At 36.9% G+C, this 27,454-nt stretch overlaps 1 protein-coding gene across 4 annotated transcripts in view; it reads left to right on the plus strand.

Moving 5' to 3' along the window:
- LRRC28 (leucine rich repeat containing 28) overlaps nucleotides 1-27,454 on the plus strand; it is a 181,207-nt gene that overhangs the window by 60,014 nt on the left and 93,739 nt on the right. For all 4 annotated transcript variants that reach the window (XM_053223621.1, XM_027067956.2, XM_027067959.2 and 1 more), the window contains 2 exons: nucleotides 3,398-3,435; nucleotides 3,760-3,897. In XM_053223621.1, the coding sequence (XP_053079596.1) occupies nucleotides 3,398-3,435; nucleotides 3,760-3,897 (176 nt within the window). The remainder of the gene's footprint in view (nucleotides 1-3,397; nucleotides 3,436-3,759; nucleotides 3,898-27,454) is intronic.

The raw sequence follows: 27,454 nt of genomic DNA on the forward strand, positions 1-27,454 counted from the left end.
TATTTTCTTCTTCAGTATCTAATTTGCTGTTCATCCCACCTAGTGAAGTTGTTTTACTTTGTTCATTATGTTTTTGATCTCTAGGAGTTCTGTTTGGTTCTTCTTCATACTTTAACGTCTCTCTTGCAGTGTTCATATTATCCTTTAAATAGCTTGCTATATTTTTTGTAGTTGTTCTAATGTCTTTGTTTGCTAATTTTATTGTTTCTATTATACTGGATATACTTGTATTGACTGTTTTTAATCCTGGGTATTGGTCACACTTTCTTGATTCTTGGCATATCTACTACTTTTCGATTGGATGCTGGATCTTATAAGCTTTACATTGGTGAGTCTGTAGACTTTGTTGTCTGCCTTTTTCTTGTGCTGCCTTATTCTAGCATGAGGTTATTTGCAGTTTAGTTTGATCTTTTCATGGTTTGTCTCCACACTTTGTGAGGACAGGTCTAGAGTAACCTCTACTTTAGTGGTATTTTAACCCTATTACTAAGGCATGGCCTTTATAGGATCTGATTTGAATGTGCCAAATAATCAATAAGACTTGCTGCTCAGAACTTAAATGCCTTCTAGTCTGGTGTGAGGTCTGTGGACCATTCAGCAGATAGATTTTCAGTTACTTTGCCTAGGCTACATTTTACTATTCAGCTATCAGTCAGAGAATCCTTCAGTTTTTACAGGATTTTTTTCCCTGTAGTATCCTCTCCCCCAAACTCTACCCCACTACCCCACAACTTCCAGTTGCCTCGGTTTCTTTGAATTCTGACTTGTGTCTCCATAACTTAGTGAGACGTACATACTTTGTTTGGGACGCAGTCCTATACCATCAGTTTTACATCCAGGCAGAAACCTAGGGATCTTGTGTGGCTTGCCTTGTTTCTTCTCTCTCACATAACATAATCCTAATTTCCTGTTTTTAGTATCAAAATAATTGTGTCATATATTCCTTCCAATTTTCTTTTTGCTTACAGCAGTCAGGTAAATCTGGTCCCTGTTACTCCATTATGGCTGGAAATAAAAGTCCTGATCTTTTAATCAGCAACCTTTTTATTTTGGAACAATTTTATATTTACAGAAAAGTTGTAAAGATAGTACAGAGTTCCAGTATACTTCTCATCCACTTTCTCCTGTTTTTAGCATCTTAAAATTTTGTCAAAACTAAGAAAGTGACATTGGCATAATACTATTAACTAAACTTCTGTATTTAATTTTATTTAAAAAACTGCCAGACCACCTTCCAAAGTGGCTGTACTGTTTTGCATTCCCACAGCAATGAAAGAAAGTTCTTGCATTATAGGAGAACATGATGAAAACTAGTTACATTGAAACTCCAACATTTCAATTACTTTGAAATTACAAAAAGCAAGTAAAGAGAAGTGACTCAAAATTGTTGAACTTTTGATTACAGTTGACTCAAGATAACTGTGTAACAACAATAACAGTGGCATTCATGGCACTCTGATTATTCTAAAAGCCTTACATTTATTGATTTATTTAATCCTTACAACATCCCTGTGTTGTTGGTGTTACTATTCTCTGCTCCTACAGATTATGAAAGTGAGAAGTTGAGTTTGGCCACATGGCTACTTAAATGCAGTCATTCTGGCTCCAGAGCTCGCTCTCTGATCCATTCCACCAGTGATGATTCTTTATCAGTTGCACATCACAATAACTTGAGGAGTTGAGATGGTGTTTCACTTGGTGGGGGATGGTCCTGGGCACCTACATTTTGTAGTTAGGATTGGGAACATTCTCTTCTTACTGTAGACCACATCTTTAACGTAGATAAATTTAATGTGTTAAAATACACCTTTTGATTTCATTCATGATGTTGAGTGCTTTGGTTCATCTTTTGATTTCGACATTTTAGGACCCTTTTGCATATGTAGAAATTGAGGCAAATGTATTGTGGGTAACTGAAAATCAACTGTCTCTTTATTTTGGTCTCTAGGCACTCTGGCTTTTGTATAACAAATGTAAATGTGTGTATATGTACGTATGTGTGTGCGCGTACTTATTTACATAGAGTCTTTTAGTTCAAAGAATTTTTAGAGTCACCTGAGAGTGCAGTTAGGAATTCCTTCCTAAAATTAATGTTTAAAGAATATGGATTTTAAAATGTGAAATCAGTTTATATGTACAAAGCAAGGAATAAAAATATCATAGAATGGTATAATTGTTTAACATGTGTTAGGCCCAGCAGGTTAGTACCTACACAGAATTTATTAAATGCAGCATGGAATAATCTTAAATGTATTAATTTTGTGTCTTATTTTGTGTCAGTGACATTTTAACCTTTGATGTTAGGTTTAATAATGTAGAAGAAAATTTCAAAATTAAATTTAAAAATACTTTATGAAGACTGATTGATGAGGCATAGTAAATAAAATGATAGTTTTGAAAAGATCAAAAAAATTTCGTTCTCTGAAAATCAGTGATACGAATTTATTTATATTAACATTTTATATTATGTTATGTAGCTAAGTTCCATGCCCAATATGGGGCTTGAACTCACAACCCTGAGATTAAGAGGTGCATGCTGTGCCAACTGAGCCAGCCAGGCGCCGCATACATTTATTTTTTAAAATTATTACTATGTGATCTCCAGTTGTCACTGTTGTTTTGTTCTGAATCAGGCTGCTGCTGATTGCATAAAGTCTCCACCAGAGGGTGCTAAAGATACTTCAGTGGGAAAAGTGTTATTTACTTAGGCTTGCCTGGACTTGTCAGCCGGATAACCTTTTTTTTTTTTTTCTTTTTTAAGAAAAGAATTTGATTCTTGTTTATGAGATTTCCTTTTGCTGTGAAATAAATTATGTATCTTGACAGTTGAGTATTTTGACAGATACTGTAAATGATCAGCATTTAGTCTCTCCATTCTTGGTTCTCTGTCAGCATATTAGCTTGAAATAGCCTTGGTTTGCTTATTTTGTAAGTCTTCCATTTGAAATTAAAAGTTGCATTTTCATTTACATAATAAGTGTTGATTTTTCTTTACACAATAGGTGTTTTTCTGAAAACCCGAATACTTTAAAATGTACTAGAAAAACTAGTAATTTGTTTTGTAATTTGTAATTTGTTTTGTAAAACTAGTAATTTGTCAATTTAAAAAAAAACAACTCAAAATACATCTATTGTGTATGCTTTTATTTTAAAATAACAACTTAAATCAGTAAATAGGTTTAATATTTGCCATTCCAGCATAAAATACCATTCTGAAAATATTATTAATTATCTGTGATGACCATGTGCTTTATGGCATGCACTTAGATTGGGGTATGATAGAACATTTTGGTCCCTTTATATTTGATAAATTTCTAAGTGAGCATTTTACAAATTGGTTATCTAGCAAAAGGACTGAATGATAACAGCTCCGTTTTTTTTTCTTCTTTCCCCACAGATACCTTCACTCAAATAACATAGTTGTGGTGCCAGAAGGTAAGAACACTCCAATTTTAGTTACGACATAACCATAGTTTAAGCTTTGCTTCATAATAGTAAAGCAAATTTTGGTTGGTGTATTAGGAATTTTACTTATAAAGCATCTTTAACTTGTTAGTTTCAAAGATTGTCTCCCCTAATTAGTAAATTCAGTTAGCAGTTTTGATTAAATTAAAAGATCTATGTTTTTACTATTTTGCAAGCAACAGAGGCAGGGATATTAACTATTAAAATATTTAATTTGGTAGTACTTGCATTAAAGATTTGTCATAACACTTGGGTCCAATTAATTTTGCCTTCACCTTTTTTTTCTTTTTGAAGCCATTGGATCTCTCGTAAAACTCCAATGTTTGGATCTTAGTGACAATGCCTTAGAAATTGTTTGCCCAGAAATTGGTCGTCTGAGAGCTTTACGTCATCTTCGATTAGCTAATAACCAACTGCAATTCCTACCTCCAGGTAATCATAGTCTCTAGCACAAAGTAGTTTCTTGCCTATTTACAAATCTGTTATGCCTGTTTCTCACTGTGTGTCTAGGCAGTGGGCTTTGGGTATATTTAGGATTTGAGGTGGTCTGTTTGTTTGAAGGTGAAACTAAGGGTGAAATGTGTTTAAGGGAGTTTTCCCTGATACAGACATGAGAAGGTGGCATTTATGCTTTTACCTACAATTACTACAATTATGCATCGCAGTCAGTGCCCCGTCAAGTCACTGCCGTGGCGAAATATTTGTACAAAAAGGTAATTCAGTTCAGAATATTTTACATAGAGAATTCAAATGAACTTTGCATGATGTAATCATTTTAGTATCCAAAAAGGAAATACGTACAGTGTTTTCTCTCATTCTCTAGTGAGGTAATTGTTGTACATTAACTTTGATTTAATAAATTTTACTAGAATTTCACAGCAGAATTTAAGTTTGAGTCCTGGGACTAATTGTCAGTTCTGCCTACTGAATATCCTCTTAGATTGTGATGTGCCCGAGTATGGTACCAAAATTCTGCATTCTCCTGAGCTGCCATTAAACCCCGTGACTTTCTTGTAGGGAGCATCCAGGGACCTTCCTTTGTGAATCCATACATTTGCAAGTTTTGCCATATGTCATCTTCCATATTTAAAAAACAAAAAAAAGATGAAGTATGTAAAAAAATTTTTTTTTTAACTTGTGCTTTAGGTATTACATGGAAGTTAGTTTGCATTCAAGAATGAGCAGAGAAAAAGGCAGATGTCACATTGTTGAGGCTTATTTCTACTTAGTAACTCAGGAACACCAACCAGTCTCTTAGTGTATCCAGGTAAAATGTGTGACTCAACCAGAATTACAAATTACTACCTGTTGTGGGACTTCAGGGTCATGTGAGAATGTTAAAAACTACTCATGTTTAATCCGTGAATGAAAAAATCTGTAATATTTCTTTGTGATATAAAAGACACCTTCTCTAAAGGTTTTCAAATATAAAAATTTCTGAGTGAAGCATTATAACTGATTAATTTTTAGGCTTTACATGCTGGCCTTAATATGTAGGCTCAATATTTACAAAAAGAGTACAGCAGTTGACTCTGCTTAATAAATCTTTAACCCCATATAATTACTGTCTTACATTTTCCAGTTACAGTTAATACAAAAAATTTTAATGTGGTGTAGGAATCTGATCTTTTCCTTTAGAGTTTATTGTATGTAATCGGGCTCAGTGGTGTTTTATCATTCTAGCTTTCAAGGAGTTTATATATTCAGATACTCAGGAAATTAGATTCTCTTTTGGAGATTGCCTGAGAAATGTATCAGTAAAGATAATACTTTGGGTTTTCATACTCTCATATATGAAACTTCTACAAGATCTATTGTAGAATCAAAATACATGAATATAATACTGTACTTATAAGTCCTTTTTCATATAAATTTAAGGAGCATATGACAAATGCAGTTCTCTGTTAAACCATTGTTCCTTATATTCTATTATTCTGTTTTTTCCTGTAATATAAGAACATTTTGTGGTAGAATGTGGTCATTTCCTTCCATTATATACTCTTGGAGATTAAGGATGTGCTACTGATATCATTGACTGTTTCCTAATAACCAGTGAAGGGTATAGGTTTTTGGACTGCTTTCATATCATTTTTAGTTTATATTTCACCTGTTGCGTGATTGTAAGCATTTATTTCTGGTTTTGTTTCCATAGCTCTCTTCTGTTGTATATGTTTGGTTTTGCCTGTTTTGAGTAAAATTACATACAGTAATAGCTGTATTTTGAATAGAAACTTTTGACTGAGCCATATGTAGATTTTTTTCATTCTAGGCCATCATGAGTAGCAGTGGACTAGATCTTACTAATTATTTGGTTCACTTTATCTTTTTATGAGGTAATTGCGAGTGTTATGATTTGAATGGCAATGGGGCTAGGTACATGTCCCCCAGTGTTTGATCGTGTTGGTCATATACAGTGGGAAATATTCTAAGTGTAGTTAAAAAAAAAATGTGAGGGCTCCCATGTTGTCTCCATTTGATGACAGTAGAGATCATTTGATATTTGATTGTTAGCTCCACCCAGTCCTGGCTATTATGTATGATATAAACTTCTATGTGTCATATTTCCTCAAAGACTTAACATTTCATTATGTGTATTTGTTGTGGTTGAAAACCTTTGAATATAATTTTGTATTCAGTATTTAAAATTTGAAAAGTTTTATACCGATATTTGAAAAATCTGAAACATTTGAAAAATCTAGATGCATATAGAGTTTTAAAATTAGGATCTAAGAATGGATTATAGGGGTTTCATGAACGCCATGTAGTTTGCACACAGTTTGGTATCTGCGATTATGTACATGTTATGAAAAAGGTCCGGTGTTTCTACCAGTTTCTCAAACACATCCATGACTCATAGTGGCTGATTCTGTTGAGCTGTCTGCCAATACCCACATGGTAGTGGTGGCCTTGTGGACTGGAACTCATCTTCTGGGATGTCTCTTTCCCCCATTCTGTTAGATTGCGTGTCCGGCCATTTTCCTACCTTGTGACGTGGCCTTATCTCTACAACTGATTGGTCCTGGTGTGGTACACCTGACCCAAGCAGGACAGTTCTCATCCTGGGAATTTTAGAAGAGGCTGGTGAGGGGCAAGGAAAGAGAATAAGAGAGAGCAGGGAAATTGGAAAAAGAAAATCAACCTCTCTTTCTCTCTGGGCTGTTGCACAATGCTGTGTAATCTTGTGAGGCACTGGGAAGTAGGCACACGGACTGGGAAACAGAAAAAGAAAGAAAGATGAAGGAGATACACAGAAGATGGAGGCAGAGACATTCTATGTTTTCTTTAGTATCCCAGTTACTAGTTGTATTCTTACGGCTCATAGGCTTTGCTTTGTGCGTAAGATCGCTCTTGTTGGCTTCTGTGAAGCCAAACAGCCAAAAGAGCTCCGCTTAACACGGCCAAAGGCTTCACATGGCCATTCTGGGGAATAGGATTAATTGCATCTTGAACTCTCCTCTTTGCTTAACTCTTAATGCTTGGAAGTTGCAAAGGCTCTTACTAGTAGTAGGAAGTTGAGGGTTAGCAACGGCGTGATCTGTATGTTAGCAATAGTATGTGTATAAAGTGGTTCATCCTGTCATCTGTTTTTTTTTCCCTCTTTGCACCATATTAGACATCTTTCTCTTTTTTTTTTCCCCCTGAGCACAGGTCATTTTTTAGGAAGAACAGAGAACACTGGTGGGAAGTAGTGACAGGATACAGGAATGTAGAGGCAGCTTAGAAAGAATGTGTTACTAAGTCAGCGTAGGGGAGGTGCCACCTTTCCTCTGCCCTCTTAGGGTCTCCAGCTCGGCCCAAGAATTAACTGACATAAGACAGATCCACAGGAGAAAACTATACAGATTTTACTTAGTAATTTTTACACGTGCAAAGGAAACCTCACGAGAAAAATGAAGACCCGAAGAAGTGGTTAAAGCCAAACACCTCTACACTAGATTGGACAAAGGGTAGTAGTTATGAAAATGTGACCAGACAAAGGGGTTTGAGCTAGGGCAGTTAGTTGTGAAACAGTGACTAGGAATGTAAAGGTTGGCTTAACAAGTTTGGTTCGTTAAGATTTCCCTGGGCCTCGACTCTCCATTTCTGGCGATAAGAATGTCTCCCTCCTGGTACAGGGAGGACACCTTTTACATGGGAGTTTCTCTCGTGCTTCTAGGGAGAAACGTGCCTCCTTGCTTCTGCCACTTTCCAGTGTCTTTAACTCAAAATAACTAATATGCCAGACTCGCATATTTTGGGGTGGCATGCCCTGAACTCCTCCACCAGCCACCACAGTGGGCCATGACAGCTTAATCCCACGTAAAACACATCTGTGGGAATCATCCTGCTCAAGTGTTGAGAGGCCTAAGCGTGAAAACATCAACTCCCCCAAATTACTGGTTCAGAGTTGCTTGGATGAGAGGGTCCCTGGGGCCTGTTGTACCTACATGCATGTGGCAGAGCAGCAGCCTTCTGTGGAAAAGGCCTCAGCCACTGGGATATGGATACTGCAGTGGAGCCCTGACAAAAGAACACAGAAGTGGTAGGTCTGAGAGATACACGCATGGGGCTCCAACAGACATCATGCACCGTGGACTGAAGAAAGGTGCTTGATACACCTGCTTGAAACATCTTCCTTAGTCCAAAACCCGGCCTGAAAGAATAAGGCCAATTTAATAGTATGGACTTGTCTCCAAGATGAATAAATAATCATCACTCAAAAAAAAAAAAAAAAAAAAAAACTGTTCTGGATTATTGACATCATGGTCTATGGTATAAAAACTTTGGAACCTTGAAGCACTATTTGCCTGAGCAGACTTAGTTCCCTTTAAGAAAAATTACTATTTTAATAACTTTGTATTTTATTTGGCAATGAGTTCTATAGGTTTGTATCCAGATACCGTAAGGAGAAAGTTAAATAAATGTTTTGGCTAATTTTTTTTTACTGTGTTATCTTACAATTTTATTTTTGACCTTTGTTTATTTTTCACACATAAAAATTATATATTTTTAAGGTATGCAACATGATTTTTTGATATACGTACACATTGTGAAATGATTACCACAATGAAAGTAATGAACATATCCATCACCTCCCATAGTTACTGTGTACGCGTGCGCGGTGAGAACACTTGAGATCTACTCTTAGCAAATTTGAAATATACATTATTAATTATTAATACATTATACAAATGTATTAGTGATCCATTATTATTGCCTTTCTTTTTAGAAAAACATTTTATTATGGAAAATTTGAAATACAAAAGGACACAGAATAGAATGATGAGCCCCCATACTCCCAACACCTAACTTGAACAGTTATCATAGCCATCTCCTCTCTTGTACTTTTCTTTTAATTTTTGTTCTTCCCATTTTTGCCTTACAGTTGTTTTATTGAGGTAAAATTTACATAGAGTGGAATGCACAAATGTACACTTCGGAGATTTGACAAATGTACGTACCCACGTAATCAATATCGTAGTCAAGATATAGAACATTTTCACTACCCCAGAAAGTACTCTCATGTGTTCTCCAGTCTGTGTGCCACAGGAGAACACTCTTCTGACTTCTGTGACCACAGACTAATGTAACCTGTGGTTGCACGTAATACGTGCACAGCCATACAGAACGCTCACTGTGGCTGGCTTCTTTCACTCACAATAATGTGTCCATGCTGTTGCATATATTGGTAGCCCAATCTTCTTTAATTTGCAGAGCGGTATTCTAATGTTTGAATATACGGTTTATATATTTATTTTCCTCTTGATGGACATACAGGTTTCTTTTAGCTTTGGACTATGATGAATACAGCTAATATCCAACATTCTTGTGTAAGGCTTTTTATGGATGTATATTTTCATATATATGTATCCTTATTACAGTCCACTTATATGTTACCACTTAATATAAATTGTAAGAATCTTCCCAGTAGTATACTTCCATGTACCCTCCTTATGTTACTTTATCATATTTTTTCTATATATGTTATGAACTCTACAATGTAGTGTCTATATTGCAACAGTCAGTTGTCTTTAAAGGAAATCAAGATCATTAAAAGAAGATATTCTTTGTATTTACCCACGTATGTTCTATTACTTGTGCTTTTCATTCTTTCCTGTAGTTGTAGTTTCTATCTGGTATTGTTTCTCTTCACAGTACTTCCTGTAGGATTTCTTGTGGTGCAGGTTTGCCGGTCATGCACTGTCTCAATTTTCTTTATGCAAAAATGTCCTTACTTTTGAAGAATCTTCTCTCTGGATATAGAATTCTCAGTTCACAGGATTTCTTTCTGGCACTTTATGAAGGTGACCTTCCATTGTCTCCTGACCCCATTGTTTCTGATGAGAAATCAGTTGTAATTTGTATCATTGTTACACTGTATATAATATCTTTTGTCCATGGCTATGTTAAAATTTTTCTCTTTATCTTTCCCTAGCAGTTTGTTTACGATGTGACACAGTGTAGGATTTTTAAAATATCCCAGTTGGGGTTTTCTTGATTCCCAAATTGGGAAGTTTTCTGTCATTATTTCTTCAGATATTTTTCTGCCCTGTTTCCTCTCTTTTGGGAACCCCAGTTATCCACGTTAAATCATTTGACAGTCGTTTCACAGGTCCCCAAAGCTTTGTTCTTATTTAAAAAATACTGTTTTTCTCCAGGTCTAAGGTTGGATGATAACCTGCTCATCATCTTCTGCTCACTACCTTCTTTTGTGCTCTCCTGTATGCTCTTCATTAAACACCCATTCACCCTCTCACAGCTTGCTGCCCTTTCATATCCTGTACTACATTTTCCAGCTGCCTCAGCTACCCAGGCCGGACCTTTGGCTCTTGCGCTCTGCGAGACCACCGAGCACGGCTTGGGCTCCACTTCCCTGTGCTGTGGCCCAGCGTGAGCCCCTTAGCAGAAAGCCACATCCAACACATCCCTCACCTCTTGTGTTTCCCGTATTTCAAAGATCAGAGTTCTCTGTTTCCTGTCTATTGCTTGAGAACTGTTGCCTCATATGTTTTTGAATAGTTTTATTGTATTTTAGTGGGGAACAAGTCTGGTGTCAGTGACCCTGTTGTGTCTTGGAGTGGGAGTCCTATTAGATGTTCTTTGATTTCTCATCTGATTGCTAACCTGCATGTTTTCATATGTATAAATTAGGTAGCACTTAAACGTTTGTATATTGCCTTCTCCTACTTCCACCATCAGAACTGGAACATTAATTGTTACAGAGCAAATTTAAACTCATTTTATTCCAAAGGTCTTTTCTGACTTGATTAAGTAAAATTATGTGATTTATTAGGAAGACAAATACCATGCACTTACAAATAAAGGAATATTAAGGCAGGTTTTCCATCAGTGCAGAGCCACTTGGCAAACATTTTTTGGATTCACCCTTTGGTAAAGACCACAAGGGCTAGTGGATATTAGAAGCATCCTCTCATTCTTGATAGTCAACAGAAGCCTGATGCTTTTGCAATTTGCTATAAACTCCCATGGGAGAAGGTCGTGGTAAGAAACAAACAACAAAATGTAACCAGGAGTCAGAAAAGATGTTGCTTACATCTGGCATATAAATCAGCCTATTTTTTTGAAATGTTTTTATCCTTGAAAAGTTGTTTTGCATACCAAAAAAGGAAAGATTTTTAGTCCAAATTAAAAACATTAAAGCAGTCTATGTTGTACTTTAATAATAAAAATTCTAAAAAATAACAAAAGGACATATCTATGCAAAAATAAAATACACAAACAGAAATATGTACTACATATAACTGGCATGAATTTTTCTAAAACCTCAGCCTTCAGGTATGGTCAAGTTTATTACTTTTTTCCTTTTTTTTTTTTAGAGAGGGAAAGGGAGAAAGAGCGTGTGTGTTAGGGAGAGGGGTAGAAGGAGAGAGGGAGAGAGAGAGAGAGAGAGAGAGTCAGAGTCTCAAGCAGGTTCCGTGCTCAGCGTAGAGACTGATGCAGAGCTCGATCCCACAACCTAGGGATCATGACCTGAGTTGAAATCAAGAGTGGGACATTCTACCGACGAAGCCATCCAGGTCCCCCTATTTTTTCTTAAAATGTGTTTTTCTTCCAGTTGAGCCTCTTACTGCTTTATCGAAATGAAATCTAGTGTTTCTTCTTAGACCTGTGCTGTTGCCACCTAAATAGTTCTGGAATCTCTGTGCTCACTGGTCTGATGTGGAGGTGGGGAGGGGAACATACCAGCCTTCCTGCTGGAGCACAGAGTAGGAATGGAGCCTGGTCATTCCAGAGCTTCCACCATGGCTCACTGCCCTACTTGGCGAGACGTTATTGGCGTAATCGACAGACGATAACACTTCTTCAGAATGCTGAGCCTACTCCTGTGGGTACAGACTGGTCACTGGTGGTCCACATTGGCGGTCCCTGAGTTACAGTTTCTAGGAACGCTGGTGACTCCAGGAACACTGGCTCAGCCCTGGTTTCATTGCTGTCTCTTCCATTGTAGCGCAGAGATCAACTCAGGGAAAATAGAGCAGCTCTGTTTTTGAATCCTCAAACACAAAGGATCTTATGGTACCTCCTCCCCCCAGATGATCATGGCTCTTCACCCATATTACCTTCCCTGGTGGCTACTCTAGAAATTCAGGGTACTTTATCCTCCTAGGGAGAATCAGCTTTTCACTCATTCCACATCAGTGCTGGTAAAATAACTAGCTAGCACTTTTTTTCTCACTAATAAAGAATCTAAATAATTAATCTCTGGCAGAGCACCCCTCTGATGTCACCAGGCTGTATATGTATGGTCAGCATTTAAATAGACTTTTCTCTATTTTGTGGGATTATCTACATTACCTGGGGTACTTAACTGTTTCATCCACCTAACAAAGAACTATCTCTTGGTTCAAAGTACCATGCTGTGTATTAGAGGAAGGGGGGGACGGTGAACATGAACAAAATCTAGACCCAGATTTCAAAGGAGCTCATGTTACTTTATTGTCTAATATCCTAAACTAATATTTGTACTTCCAAAGAAGAGACTAGACGGAGAGGATAGAGAAGTACTGAGTGTGTTAGTACTCAGTTATCTTGGTGCAGTGCAGAACGGTTAAGGTACTCATTTGACAACTAAAGGATAGAGGGATAAAATCTAACAACTTGCCCATCCTGAGCTTGCTAGATGACCACTGAGTAAATGAATTGTCTGTTAGAGTCCTAAACTCATATTCAGAATCTGTTCTTTCAGTGTCTCTCACAGATATAACATTACCTTACTAGTGTCTTTGTTATACATAATACTCTATTAGTAAGGTAGTTTTATACCATAGCTAAATATATATTAGTAATGTTACAGTGATAGTTTTTTTTATTCAGGTTTTTACATAAAATTATCTTGGTAGACTACATTAGATAAAGCATGTGGGTTTTTCTAGGGTGCCTGGGTAGCTCAGTCGGTTAAGCATCTGACTTTTGATTTCGTCTCAGGTCATGATCTCACAGTTTGTGAGATCAAGCCCCATGTCAGGCTCTGCACTGATAGCCTGGGGCCTGCTTGGGATGCTCTGTCTCTGCCCCTCCCCCAGCCGTGCACACTCTCTCTCAAAATAAATGAACCTTAAAAACACATGGATTTCTCAGAAAAAGTGTTTTTACTATTGATATTATTACATACTGTACAATAGTTACAAATGGAGCTAAAACTTTAAGATTTTATTTACAAACTTTTCCAAGCTTTGAAAATTGGGGAAAAACTTTGGAATAAAAATGGCCATTAAAATTCTTCTAAAAGAAAAAAAGTTTTGTGTTCTGGACCATGCATCCTTCTCAGTGTCAAATAAATAGAGAAAATACTCCTTTTTAGGAAAGATGTGAAGGGAAATGGCAGAACACGTGCCAAGTGTCTGAAAAACAAAAGTTCATTGTGATGATACTTTTTAAAGGCAAAAGGAGAAAAGTTAGTCCTTTGAAACTTGGAAAGCCTCTCCCATCAATCACACTACTGGCTAAGGCATGTTGAATTCCTTTCCATGGTCCATTCCTTTGTGAAAAGATTTAAAAGCAGCTAACATCACAATAGCAGCGACCCAGTTTGAAATCCTAAGGGGGGTATTTCCAAATTCACTTTGCAGGCAGTGCTGTTATTCTTCCCTTTCTGTGTACAATTAATTTTTCTTACCATGGTATCTTACGAGCTTGGTGCTGATTGGGAACCGTGAAGACAGTACTGAGGTCAGTTGGAGAGGATTTAAGAAGTCATGCATGAGGTCGAGGGCCTGAGCTGACGTGCAGTGGTGTTCAGGAGCAGATGATGTGGATTCGAGTATTTCTCATTATTTTATCTCTCCAGTGTATCCACCTCCTAGTCTGTCACACACAATCCTGACATGATTGTCATTCTGAATTACAGATTTGAAAAACTACTCCTACAAGTTAAAATCTTTTGCTTAAATAATTTGCCAAGTGTTGTGGTTGCAGTGATAGAAGGCCCATGATGGGTTCATAACCATATGTCATCACGAATATCAGGAATTAAGGGTATTAAAAAAAAAAGCTGATGCATATCAACGATCTTTATTTTTTGGAGTGAATGTTCTTGAGAACTTAGAAAATATATATTTTTAGGCACCATTTCTTAATGCAAATTCAGAGATTTAATTGTTATTTTTGGATCTAAATCAGCCTGCAGCACAGTATTTTCAAGGTGGTGTGGAGTAATTTCTGTCGTAGTTTTGGTATCTTGGCAAAACTTGGGGTACATAGTTCATTTTTACTGGAGAGCTTTTGAGTATTAAATAGGTTTTTCATATATTCATAGTGATTTGATTTGTATTTATGAGCCAGTCTTTGGAAAAAGCAAGTTTTAAATAGATACATTTAAGAAGGTTGTATTTTCATGGTTATTTTATAGCTGTTAGTATTTTTTTACCTTGATTTCAGTATATTGTTTTTGTGACATGATCAGAAAATTATAGTTTTAGGTCAAACTGTATAATTGAAGAAAAATTAACTGGCAGCATATGGGTTATTTCCTAATAAGTATTGTCTTCAATGCATAAAACATTTATTTTGTTTCATATTTTATTTGAACTTGTTCTTTGCTTCATCTTTAAATCGTTTTAACCTGTTAAAAGTTTTAAATCATACTGTCTTCTTGCAAGTAATTTTAAAGGTAATGATTGTTTTAGTGAATGAAAAGATTTATGATTTGCCAAGGGTTGATGTAACGAGAAGTAATTAAAATTTAGTTTGATACGACTTATTGCCAACCTCTCCCCTCGCTGCCGACAGCTGACATCACAGTTCTTTGTTTAATCCTTTTTACTATTCCTTTTTAAAAAATCAAAATTTTACACAGATATGTTGTTTCCAAACAAATTGTGTTAGTTTTCATTGTGTATTTACTTGTAAGTCAAAACTGTGGCTGTCACAGTGTCAAAGGCTTTAAAAAATTAATGTCCCTTTATGCTTGCAATAAATGTCATTAGTTGGTTGCATGTCTTCTCTGTTTCTTGGATAGATCTGCTGACATTCCTGCTCCTGACTTCTTCTGAAAGAGAATTAAAGTCTGGCAGGTGTGTTTTGATGATGATTTTCTTTTTAATTTCAAAAGTTTGGTATTGGGGCACCTGGTTGGCTCAGTCGGTTAAGCATCCAACTCTTGATATCAGCTCAGGTCATGATCTCATGGTTTGTGAGATAGAGCCCCACATCGAGCCCTGCTGACAGCATGGAGCTGTCTTGGGATTCTCTGCCTCTTTCTCTGTCCCTCTCCCGTTAACTTGCTCTCTGTCTGTCTCCCAAAAATTTAAAAAAATGTTATTTATTATTTTAGTGTGAACTTACAGTATCAGTATCTATTTTTTCAGGAGTAACAGCAGGCTTTGTAGAAGTCATATTATTTACTTATACATTTAGGTTTTTAATATGAATCCCATCTTCCTTAAATGAGATAATTTTTAGTATAATTTTATAGTCATTATTGTAAAATGTTGAAATAATCCTGAAAGATACATATGGATGTTTAGAATAATTCAGAATCTTTCTTTCCTTTTTCCATTTGTACCTTCTTGTAAAGTTTAAGTATGTAGGGGCGGGTGGGTGGCTCAGTTGGTCAGGCATCCAACTTCGGCTCAGGTCATGATCTCACGGTTCGTGGGTTCGAGCCCCACGTCAGGCTGTGTGCTGACAGCTCAGAGCCTGGAGCCTGCTTCAGATTCTGTGCCCCCTCTCTCTCTGCCCCACCCCTGTTTGTTCTCTGTCTCAGTCTCTGTCTTTCAAAAATGAATAAACATTAAAGAAAAATAAATTTAAAATTTAAGATGTACTTTTTATGAATGAGGGTGTAAGTTTTTTATAAATAAGATTAAAAAACTTATCATTTAAATCTTCAGTTGAGTAACCAAAGAAATATTCATGTAATTTTATCTTTGCATGACTTGAAAAAGATGTTTAATCTAAAGCAGAGCAAATACAGCCTGGAAAACATGTTCTAAAACTATGCACAATTATGCATATTGTTGTATGTATCCCAAACCCAAATCATGATTTCTGTTGTGCTATCACTGGGTGGCTGAATATTTTACCTATTTGAGCACATGAGACAATTTTTCTTTACTAATTTTTCTGCATAACCAGTGAAGGAGGATTCGCTCATACTGTCTTTCATACTTGTTGCCCTGCAATCTGTATACACACGAGAGGGACTGCCGTGTTCAGAGATAAATTTCCATGCTTTGTTCACTTGAAGTGAAATGATCCAGTGGCATAATTGAATATATATATTTTATACATATCATATCCCTGCATTGTTTAGCAATATAAGAACCAAATATATTTAATGAATGATATATTATGGACTATAGAATACTGTTAATTTTAAATGAAAGAGAAAAATGAGTTTTCTTCTCTTTGTCTTTCGAGGTTCTAAATATAGTAGATCCAGTCAGCTTTTTAAATCAACACTAAATACTAATTTCACCTATTCTGTACTTCTTAAGAATTTTTCTCTAAAGTATCAATCATCATTTATATATTTTTTTTGAATGCTCTTGGTGGTGCCTATGATATCCTGTGAAATTGCTTTTGGACTTTATGGCTGAAGCTATTTAAGCTTCCTACACTTAAAAGTCCATGGAGCCTTGAGAACTGTGAACTTTCAATAAACCAAAGCCTATAGACTTAATGTCACTTACTTCCTCTGTCTCCATTTTCTTGCTCAGTGTGCTACATAGGTTTTAACTTGATGGGTTCTGATATACCTTCTATCACTAAAATCCAACATCCTTAAATTTCTTCGAACTCTAACAGGTTTCATTTTATGAAGGGCATGGAATGAGTGATGAAAGTCTGTTTCCGCTACTAAAAGACATGACATAATAGAAGATATAAGTGTTTATCTCCTATTGATAGTTTCAATTCTAACCACTTCTGAATCAGAAACTATGTAAAGTTATGATATATAAACAGAAAAGCTAGAAATAGCATTTCAGTTTACTTACCTCCGGGGCACTGTCTGCAACCGATTGACAACGTGTGACCTGCACACAACTTGTTTTCCCTCACGTTACATTTTAAAGTCCTCTAAATAATATCTTGTTAATTTTTATAACAAGGTCAGTAATTATGTTCCTGGCATGAGTTAATAATTCATTTAAACTACTGCCCACTGAATTTTTTTTAAACATCTTTACAGAGGTACAATTTATACAGCATAAAATATACCACTTTACATGTTCAATTTGGGGAATCTTATTAAATGTACCCAGTTGAAGAACCCTTATCACAATCTAGTTTTAGAAATGTCCATCATCCCCAGAAGCCCCCGAGTTCCTTTCTGTCCCTAGCTACTGTTCCTACCCACAGCCAACCCCTAATCTATTTCTATAGTTTTGCCTTTTCTAGAGATCACGTATAATGCAAATCATGTAATATGTAGCCTTTTGTGTCTGGCTTATTTTACTTAGCATAAAGTTCTTGCATGTATGTTGTTGCAGGTTTTAGTACTTTGGTGTTTTTAATTGCTAAGTAATATTGTGTGGATGTGCCACATTTTGTTTATTCACTAGGTGATTGACGATTACATTTTTTTTAACTGGGGCTGTTACGAATCATGTTGCTGTGAACATTTGTGTGCAAGCTTTTTGTGGGCACATGTTTTCCTTACTCTTGGGTAAATGCCTAGGGGAGTAAGTGTGGTTAGCTATATTTTTCACTTTGAAAGAAACTGCTAAACTACTTTCCAAAGTGGCTGTACCATTTACATTCCTGCTAGCAGTGTATGAGGGTTCTAGTTCCTCCTTATCCTTGCCAACGTTTGGTATTTCCAGTCTTTTTATTGTGGCTATGCTAGTGGCTGTATAGTAGCAACTCATTAGGATTTTATTTTGCATCTCCCTAATACTAAAGGTTAAGCATCTGTGTCCCCCCAAAATTCATATGTTGAGATCCTAACCCCCAAGATGATGGTATTAGGAATTGGTGCCTTTGGGAGGTAACTAGGTAATTGAGGGCAGAGCCCTCAAGAGTGAGATTAGTGCCCTTAATAAAGGAAGCCCAAGAAAGCTCCCTCACCCCTTCCACCATGTCAGGTCACAGTGAAAAGGTAGGTAATAAGAAGGCAGGCCCTCACTAGACACTGGATCTGCCAGCATCTTGATCTTGGACTCCCCGGCCTCCAAAACACTGAGAAGTAAATTTCTGTTGTTTTTGTTTTGTTTCTTTGAGAAAGAACACACAAATGGGGGTGATGGTCAGAGAGAGAGAAAGAGGGAGAATTTCAAGCAGTCTCCATGTGCAGCGTGGAGCCCGGGACTCAGGGCTCAATCCCACAACCTTGGGAGCGTGACCTGAGCCAATATCAAGAGTTGGACACTTAACCGACGGAGCCACCCAGATGCCCCGAATTTCTGTTTTTAAGCCACCCAATTTATGGTATTTTTATTATAGCAGCCTGAACAGACTAAGTCATTGTCTTTTTGTTGTACTTATTTGCCATTTCTTTGGTGAAGTGTATCTGTTTAGAAATCTTATGCTCAATTTCAAATTCAGTTGTTTGTATTATTAGTTGTAAGAGTTCTTTATATGTTCTGATGTTAAAGGATAATTTTCACAAAATATGAGAAGGTAATGATTTCCATACAGATATAAAAATTTTTAGATGTGTTAAACCTTTTATTCAACCTGTTAAATGAGGTATTACACCCAATTCAAAGGAGGATGCAAAGAACAGAGCATTTATAGATTAAGAATATTGAAATCAACTAAAAATGGAAACAAAACCTTTTTTCCACAGAGGGTTGTCCCTCCATTGAACATAATTTATTTTTGTGTTTATAAATAAGGATTATTTTACATTGCTATCAGTAATCTACAACTTACAGAGTTGTGAAATAGCTCTCATAGAATGGGAATCAGATAACTTGGAAGGATGTGTTGGAGACCAGGGGTTAGCAAACTCTGACCTATGGGCCATATCTGATGCCCCCCAGATGTGATGGGCCTCCACCTGATTTTGTAAAGAAAGTTTTACTGGAAGACAGTCATGCCTATTCATACACATATTGAATGTACAGTGGCAGAAGTGAGTAGTTGTGACAGTGACTCTCTGGTTCACAAAGCCTAAAATGTTTACTTAAATGACCGTTTACAGCAAGTTTGTCCTGCTCTTGTCTGGATGCAAGTCCTTTATCAGATGTATTATGTGTAAATATTTTCTCCTAGTCTGTGGCTTGTCTCTTCATATTCTCTCATTTTATATATGGGATATTCAGTTGTTCCAACATAATTTGTTGAAAAGACTATCCTTCCTTTGTTGAATTTTCTTGGTACCTTTGTTGAAAATCAGTTGTCTGTAAACATGGGTTTATTTCTAATGTTCCTTCCATTAGTCTTTATGTCTCTCCTTATGGCAGTACCACATTGGTTTGATTACTGTGGCTTTATAGGAGGTTTGAAAGGAGGCCATGTATGTCTTCCCGTTTTGTTCTTTTCCTTTTCAAGTTTCTTTTGAAAAATTAAATTTCATTGATATTTTTACAATCAGAAAATTATTTTTTCCTTCTTTTTGGGTATTTCATCTGTATACGTGCTTCTTTTTGTAGCACTAAGAAGATAAAGATGAGAGTCTGGGGGTGCCTGGGTGGCTTGATCAGTTAAGGGTCGACTTCAGCCCAGGTCTTGCTCTCGCAGTTCATGGTTTGAGTCCCTCTTCGGACTCTGTACTGGCAGCTCAAAGCCTAGAGCCTGCTTTGGATTCTTTGTCCTTCTCTCTCTCTCTGCCCCTCCCCTGCTCACACTCTGTCTTTCTCTCAAAAATAGATAAACATTTAAAAAAAATAAAAAGAGAGTCTGGAAGACCTTTTATCAAAGTGATCGATGGGGATTATTACATTATTGAGTATAATTTCTAGTCAATCGATTACTTTTATTTTTTTTTATGTAATTATTGACTTTAAGCTTATGTCTCTAATTTTATTGTGCCTTCCACAGCAGTGTGCCTCTTGTCAATAATATAGAGACAGTGAAGGGCCAGACAAGGGGGCCAGATGGAAATGGTGTGCGTTGTGACTTCAGTAAGATGGACAGTTGACAAATAGCCTTGAGAGCGAGAGAGATCGCTTCTGCTTATCCAGCCCCTGTGACCTGCTTCTGCTCCTCACTTTTGGCCAGATCTTGGTGGTGGGAGTTGAGCAAAAAGAAGATGAAAGCTCTGGGTTTTGTCTCACATCAGATTACTTAAATGCATTTCAGTGTTGTGTAGAAATCATGGAAATATGTATAAAAAGATTGGATGAAAGGATACCAAACAATTTGAATGATTCCTGGAAGGGTTCTTTTCTTTGTGGCTTCTTTATAAATAAATATGAATGTCTGTATTGCTAAAGAAGTAAATATTGTGAACATCTTTGTTTTTCTTTAAGTCATATTTGGTCAGCCTTTCAGGACCTATTATAGCACTCAAATTTTAATTTTTCTACAGTGTCTAAATTCTGGTATTTATATACATTTCATCCATATAAAACACAGATTTTATAGCATATGCTTGATTTTTAAATTCTTTCATAGAACTAAAGTAAAATAAATAATACTTTGAAATTTATCTGTATTTAACAAAATGTTTATAAGAGAAATATCACTCCGATGTTGTAGCACTAAAATTCTCTCAATACCCTTAGGAGTCAAGGTTTAGCTTTTACTAAAAGTATCAGGTGTGTTTAAAATATTTTAAGGTATGTTACCTAACAATTTAAACCCCTTTGCTATGCTAGTTAGGGGAAAGTAAAATTTGGAATTTGGAAAATTGTATTTTCCTACTATATTTTTATGTCATTCTCAAATCTGAAAATAAACAAAATGACTTTGTTCTTTTGAAATCCTTCTTTGTGTTCCTTTAGGCAGGTCCCTGAATGCTCTACTTAGTTTCTCTAAACAGTGCTCTGCATAAAGTATGTTAGTAGATCTTTATAAAAATTGTGCTGAATAACTTCCCATTTCTTCCTCACTGCTTAGAAAAAGAAGGCAGTATTTCCATATCAGTCATTGACACATTAAGCCTTGAATGGTAGTAGTTTATTTTCAACACCATGATTAAGGCTATTTCAAAAGAATACTTTTGTTAAACGTTTGTATTTCTCCCTTTGTCTTCATTTAATTATTTCTTAGTATTGCTCTGCATTAGGCTAAATTACTTTAGTGTCTCTAATTAAAAATTAAATAATCTTAAAATGATCCGGCTTTTAAGAAGACAAGCAGACTAATGATGCTGAGCCTTTTTGCTGTTGGCCCAGACATTGCCTGCTTTGGTTTCCTAATTTAGTAACAGAAATAAAACTATGCACGACTGGGCAGGTTTGGCATGCCGGCATCCAGCCAGGAAGCCTGGATTTCTTAAGTAAGTAGACCGATGGGGATTTGCGGAAAACACAGATTACGTTACGTGAGCTTTGCACTTTGCAAATCCCTGACTATTTAAAGGAACTCAGCTAACCCACTGCCACTAAAATAAAAGGCAGTTTTGTTTAAACACACATGTATCTAAATGATGTATCGTTTCCTTTCCCAAAATTACCCTTCATCTTTGCGTTTTTAATTTCTTACTTTTGTAAACTTAAAAAAAAAAACCACACTTTGTCTTTCGGTAAAGAGTACAGCAAATTTAGTTAACTCTATCCATTTATTTTATACATTTGTAATACCTTTCAAAATAACATATAAAAGAGTTGGTAATACACATATGTAATGTTCTTCTGTGTGAGGAAATGAAAACTCTGAAAGAGATAAATTTAAAACAACAACAACAACAACAACAACAACAACAACAACTTGATTTTACACACCACCCATGGCCCCTGCTTGCCGGACAGCCTTGGTTCCTGCTGTCTCTGCTACGCTGTGTGGGTCTCATTAATGTTCAGCATTGTGCGATGCGCACTGCACTCTGGGAGGGTTTGCAGTAGTTGTTTTCTTGAATATTTGAGCACTGGCTGCTTTTCCTCCTTGTTGGTGCTTCTTGTCTGGCATATCCTCAGTCTTCTTGAGGTCCATTGCCTCTGAATTTAGAGAAGAGCCTTGACGCCCAAGGACTTTTTCTTCCCACTTTTTTTTCTCCTTGAAACTTGTATGTGTTTCTTTTAGACTCTGTCTTTCATTGTCAGACGAGGGCCAGTTGTCCATCCTGGTGATCTTTTTTTAATTTGGCTTTAGACTAAACACTGGAGGCAGACCATTCTGAAGCATACTTTCTTAGAGGGAGAGAATATCTTATCCCTTGTGAGACTTTTGACAAATAGGAATGAACAATTAATTCTTTTCTCATATTTGGGAGGATGTGGGTCAGGTATGGAGGAGGATACAATGTGCATGCTCCAGATCATAGTATATCATCATTCACTGTAATATGGAACAAAAATGGATTTACTGTAAGTTTAAGTGTCAGATTATATCACATCAGCTTTGGAATCAGTAAGATTTCTCATTGTAAAATTGCCCTCTACAAGTGTAGGAAAGAAAACTAAAAACATCCCAAACTTCTTGACCAAAAGTGGTTAGACGATTACTAATCTATAAAAATAATTTTTAAAATGATCTATTCCTCCACTTAAAAAAAAAAAAAGTTTATTTTTGAGAGAAAGAGAGCAAGTGGGGGAAGGGAAGGGGCGGGGGACAGAGGATCCAAAGCAGGCTCTGCCCCAATGTGGGGCTTGAACTCAGGAACTGATCATGACCAGTGCTGAAGTTAGATGCTTCATCAACTGAGCTGCCCAGGCACCCTCCCTGTTCCTCCACTCTTTAAATATCTGAATAGGGCAAATGCCCAGCCCTAGCATCAGGATTTCTTCTTTGTTCCTCCCATATCTCCTCCTTCTACCTCTTGATTTATTCCTGTGCTCTTAAAATCCATATCCCATGAAGACTGACTTAGAGTTCCTTGGCCTTTGGCCTTACCTTTGCTTTCGTGAGACAGAGGGCACTGTTCCAACAAGGTTTCGGCTGACTTAGAGATGGGCAGAGGAGAGGTCTCTGTTTTCAGAGACAGAAAGTGGTGTCTATTGGTTATTGTGTAATTCTGAACATGAGTGATATCTAGTATGGAGATATTTTTGCTTAGTAAATTTAATCTTTTAAAGGCATTGGGTTCATATTGTTATTGCTAGTAGTACTAGTTGTACTTCTTAAAAAATTTTTTTTAATGTATTTATTTTTGAGAGAGAGACAGCATGAGCAGGGGAGGGCAGAGAGAGAGAGGGAGACACCGCATCCAAAGCAGGCTCCAGGCTCTGAGCTGTCAGCACAGAGCCTGACGCGGGGCTCAAACCCATGAACCAGGAGATCATGACCTGAGCCGAAGTCAGACGCTTAACCGACTGAGCCACCCAGGCTCAGTAGTACTAGTAATTTTCTAACAATGATAATAATACCTTAATAGTTACTCTAAAAGCAGTAAATTTTACTCCTTCTCCAGGTAATCAAGAGATTATTATTATTATCAGTAGTGCTTTTACTTGGTATTTAAACTTGGCTGGGCATGCTATTAAGTGCTTAACTACTATTAAGGGCTCCTGGGTGGCTCAGTTGGTTGAGTGTGCAACTGTTGATTTGGGCTCAAGTTATGATCCCAGGGTTGTGGGATTGAGCCCCACCTAGAGTTCCATGTTGAGCGTGGAGCCTGCTTAAGATTTTCTCCCCCTCTGCCCTTCTCCACTCCTCATGCTCTCTCTCAACCTCTAAAATAAAATAATAAAAAAAGAGACTAAATTGAGAATCTTGCTAAGGTGCAGTATACTATGCTCATTAACAGCAAAGACTGTGCCTGACCCTGGTCATTATGGACTTTCTTCCAGATGTGATGGAAAGCCTCTGGAGGATCGTGAGCAGGGGAGTGAGATGATATGACTTAAGTTTAAAGAGATCATTTGGGCAACTGTGTACATAAGGAGTCAAGGACAAACACTGGGAGACAAGTTTGGAGTTCGCTGAAATAACCCAGGCAGGAGGTGATGGTAGCAGAACTGTTGATGAGAAGCAGTTGGATTTGGGCTTATTTAGTGCTTTATAACTTTTCAGTGTTTCATGCACTTTCTCTTATTCTCAGGGCAGGTTTTATCCTTGATTATAAATAGGAAATCTGGATGCACAGAAAGGTTATGAGCCTTATACAAGTTTACTTAATAAGGTAGAATTGAAACTTACACCAGGTCTTCTGATACTCAGGCCAGTGTTTTTTCCAAGCTGTTACCAGAAGTACATATTAAAAGTATTGTACTAGCCTGTGGCACTGTATTTGTTATCTATTGCTGCGTAACAAATTACCACAAATTTAGCAGCTTAAGGAAGCTCATACATTTCTTCTCTCAGTGTCTGTGGATCGGGGGTCTAGGCACAGCTTACCTGGACCTTCTGCTTAGGGTCTCACAAGGCTGCAGTGAAGGTTGGCTTGGCCATGATTGCGGGCTCATCGGAGACTCAAATGCAGAAGGATGTGCTTTTTACTGAAGATCCATTAATACTGTTTGTTGTGTGTGTGACTGGGACAAAAAAGGTTAGAGTCATATAGTGACTCTTAGTATCTTTTAGCATCTGACGAAGGTATTCTTGACTGTTTTTGCTTCTTAAGGGAAAGAATTCTATTAAAGAATGGTGCCCGTTTTTTCCTGTAGGATCCCTCCCTTCTTACATCAGCTTTCGATACATACACTTAGCATTTGGAGTATTAAAAATTTGTTCACTATAATCTGTAAGAATCTTAGTGTCCAGGGTGTGTGTTGGGTGTTATCTGGCCCCTTATTTTGCTGCCAGAGGTACACACCCTCATTAGGCCCGGTAATGGGTATTTTCCATTTTGCTTCCTAATTGACTTTTACTGTTGCTCTTAGTCCAATGCAAGGGTGATATTTTGCTGGCTCTTTGGCTGGTGAATTAAGAAAACTACTTTTGGAACCAACCTCTGGGTTCAGAAGCCACTCTGAACTATCACTTGAATCTCTAGTTCTGTAGCTTTTCTGAATTCAACCGCAGCTTCGTTGATTATTCTGTCTTCCTTTTTTAGACATTCAACTGAGGGAAGCTGTCTGTAAAAGGTTTTTTGGTAGTCTCATTCACAAATTCTTCTATTAGTCTGTTTTCTTATGCTTTCTGCTTTACTTACTTGAAGATTTCTGCTTACAAAATTGGTATTCTGGATAATTCAGCCCAACCCTCGTTTAAGGACAATTAGAAAAACTGGAGGGGGAGAAAATCTCTTTTGAAGGCTCTGGTGAGCTAAGAAGTTGGTAAAGAATTCCCAGGCCAAAGAGATTGCAGTCTTTACAAGCTATTTCCCACTGAAGCAACCCTGAGTTGCTTAGTCGAGGCACAGCATGTGGAAGATGCACGTGGGACATGTTGTGCCAGAAAACGGGGAACCAGTCGAAGACTACCGTGGTCATGTGAAAATAACACAGAAGTCAGAGGTAGACAGTTTGACCATCAAGGAGAATAATAGTTGAAATGGATTGAGATACATCAGATATATTAACTTTTATGTATTCATAATGACCCTCTTTAAAAAAAAAACTTATTAGTAAACTCTGGAGGTTGATAGGGGGACCAGCTTTCTGAAAAATTTAAAGGGAAAGAATTAAACATTCTGCCTTTTCTAAACCAATTATATTTCAGGGCAACCAGTTGAATTAAGGAGAGTTTTTCTATATGGAACAATTATAACTAATACATATAGAATGTTGAAATTAGAAAAATCAATACTTTGTAATATCTAATGAAATAATACATTGCAGCAAAGATCGTTAATAGCTTCCTGAACCAGTAGATAAAAAGTCTATAGAGAACTTTGTACTGGATGGATCAGACTGATGACACCTGAATTCACTAATTAATCTTGACATCATTGAAAAGTGGGTCAAGCAGACATTATTTTCTTCCCAGTGAGATGTAATTGGAAGTATATAGCCCTACCCATAAGATACAGTCTTACCAACGAAAATTGAACCTGAATCTGTTTAAGCTTTCAAACTACCAGTTTGCAGGGAATACAAGGGATAGGTAATTATCTTAAATGATACCATGAAGATACAATAAATCATATTTGGAATGGAAATTCCACAACAGATAACCGTTTCTTTAAATGAAAACATGAAACAAAAGGGAGGGACTGTTATAAATTAAAAGACTTAGGGATCATATCAGCCAAATGCAGTTTTTGGGCTCTGTTTAGATTTTGATTTAAATAAATCTGTAGTAAAAACACATTTTTTTGGTAAGTATCAGGGAAAATTGATCATGGATAATATATTAGACAATATTAAGATTCTTGATTTTATTAGATATAATGATAGTATTGTGGGTTTATTTTTTGAAAGTTCTTATCTGTTACAGTATATACTGAGGTATTTTTGCAGGTGAAATACTTCATAAGGTGGATTTGAAATAAAGCAGCTTCTGTATGGATCGCAGCCCAGCTTCCAGTCATCTGGGCTGTCAAAACCATGAAAATTTTTGACACTGCATTCAGATTGCTTATGTCCCCAAGTGCCTGACAGAAGCAAGTAGAAATTTTCTCAGGTAGAAGATAACATTATCCTAGGTCTCAAATGATTTCTATAACCTGTTTTTCAAATATAAAGTTAACCTAATGGAATGTGTAGAATAACATACTCTGCCAACTCAAGAATACACATTCTTTTCAAGCACATTTACAAAAAATGAACAAGAAGTAGAACACTGTCTTTGTCCCAGCTCATCTCTGCCATTGTAGCCTGAAAGTGATCAAGGACAATGTGTTAATGATGCATATAAATAATAAGTGAAACTTTATATAGAAACAGACAGTTGGCCAGAATTGGCATGGAGGGGCATCGTTTCCTGCTACTTGACATAGATTGTCAAATAATGAAAAGGTAAGTCTCACCATGAGGGAAGATATTTGCAATACATGTAACTGACAAAGGGCTTTCTATCTGTAGTGAACTCCTACAAATCAATATGAAAAAGACCAGCAGTCTAGCTTAAAAAATCATTGGCGGGTTCGGGGGGGCCGAGAGGGGGCGTCACCTGGGTGTCTCAGTCCATTAAGCATCTGACTTAGGCTCATGTCATGATCTTGTGGTTCATGAGTTTGAGCCCTGCGTTGGGCTCTGTGCTGACAGCTTGGAGCGTGGAGCCCGCTTTGGATTCTATGTCTCCATCTCTCTCTGCTTCTCTTCCACTCATGCTCTGTCTCTGTCTTTAAAAAAAAAAAAATTGAAATTAAAAAAATTTTAAAGGGGCACCTGGGTGGTTCAGTTGGTTAAGTGTCTAACTTTGGCTCAGGTCATGATCTTGCAGTCTGTGAGTTCGAGCCCCGCGTCGGGCTCTGTACTGACAGATCAAAGTCTGGAGTCTGTTTCAGATTCTGTGTCTCCGTCTCTCTCTGGCCCCCTTTCCCACTTGCACTCTCTCTCTCTCTCTCTCTCTCTCTCTCTCTCTCTCTCAAAATAAAAATAAATATTAAAAAAATTTTAAAAAATGTTTTAAGCATCAGCAGGAGTCTTGAATAGGTACTTCCCTAAAGAGGAAA

Source organism: Acinonyx jubatus, chromosome B3, assembly GCF_027475565.1.
Source record: "Acinonyx jubatus isolate Ajub_Pintada_27869175 chromosome B3, VMU_Ajub_asm_v1.0, whole genome shotgun sequence".
NCBI lineage: Eukaryota > Metazoa > Chordata > Mammalia > Carnivora > Felidae > Acinonyx > Acinonyx jubatus.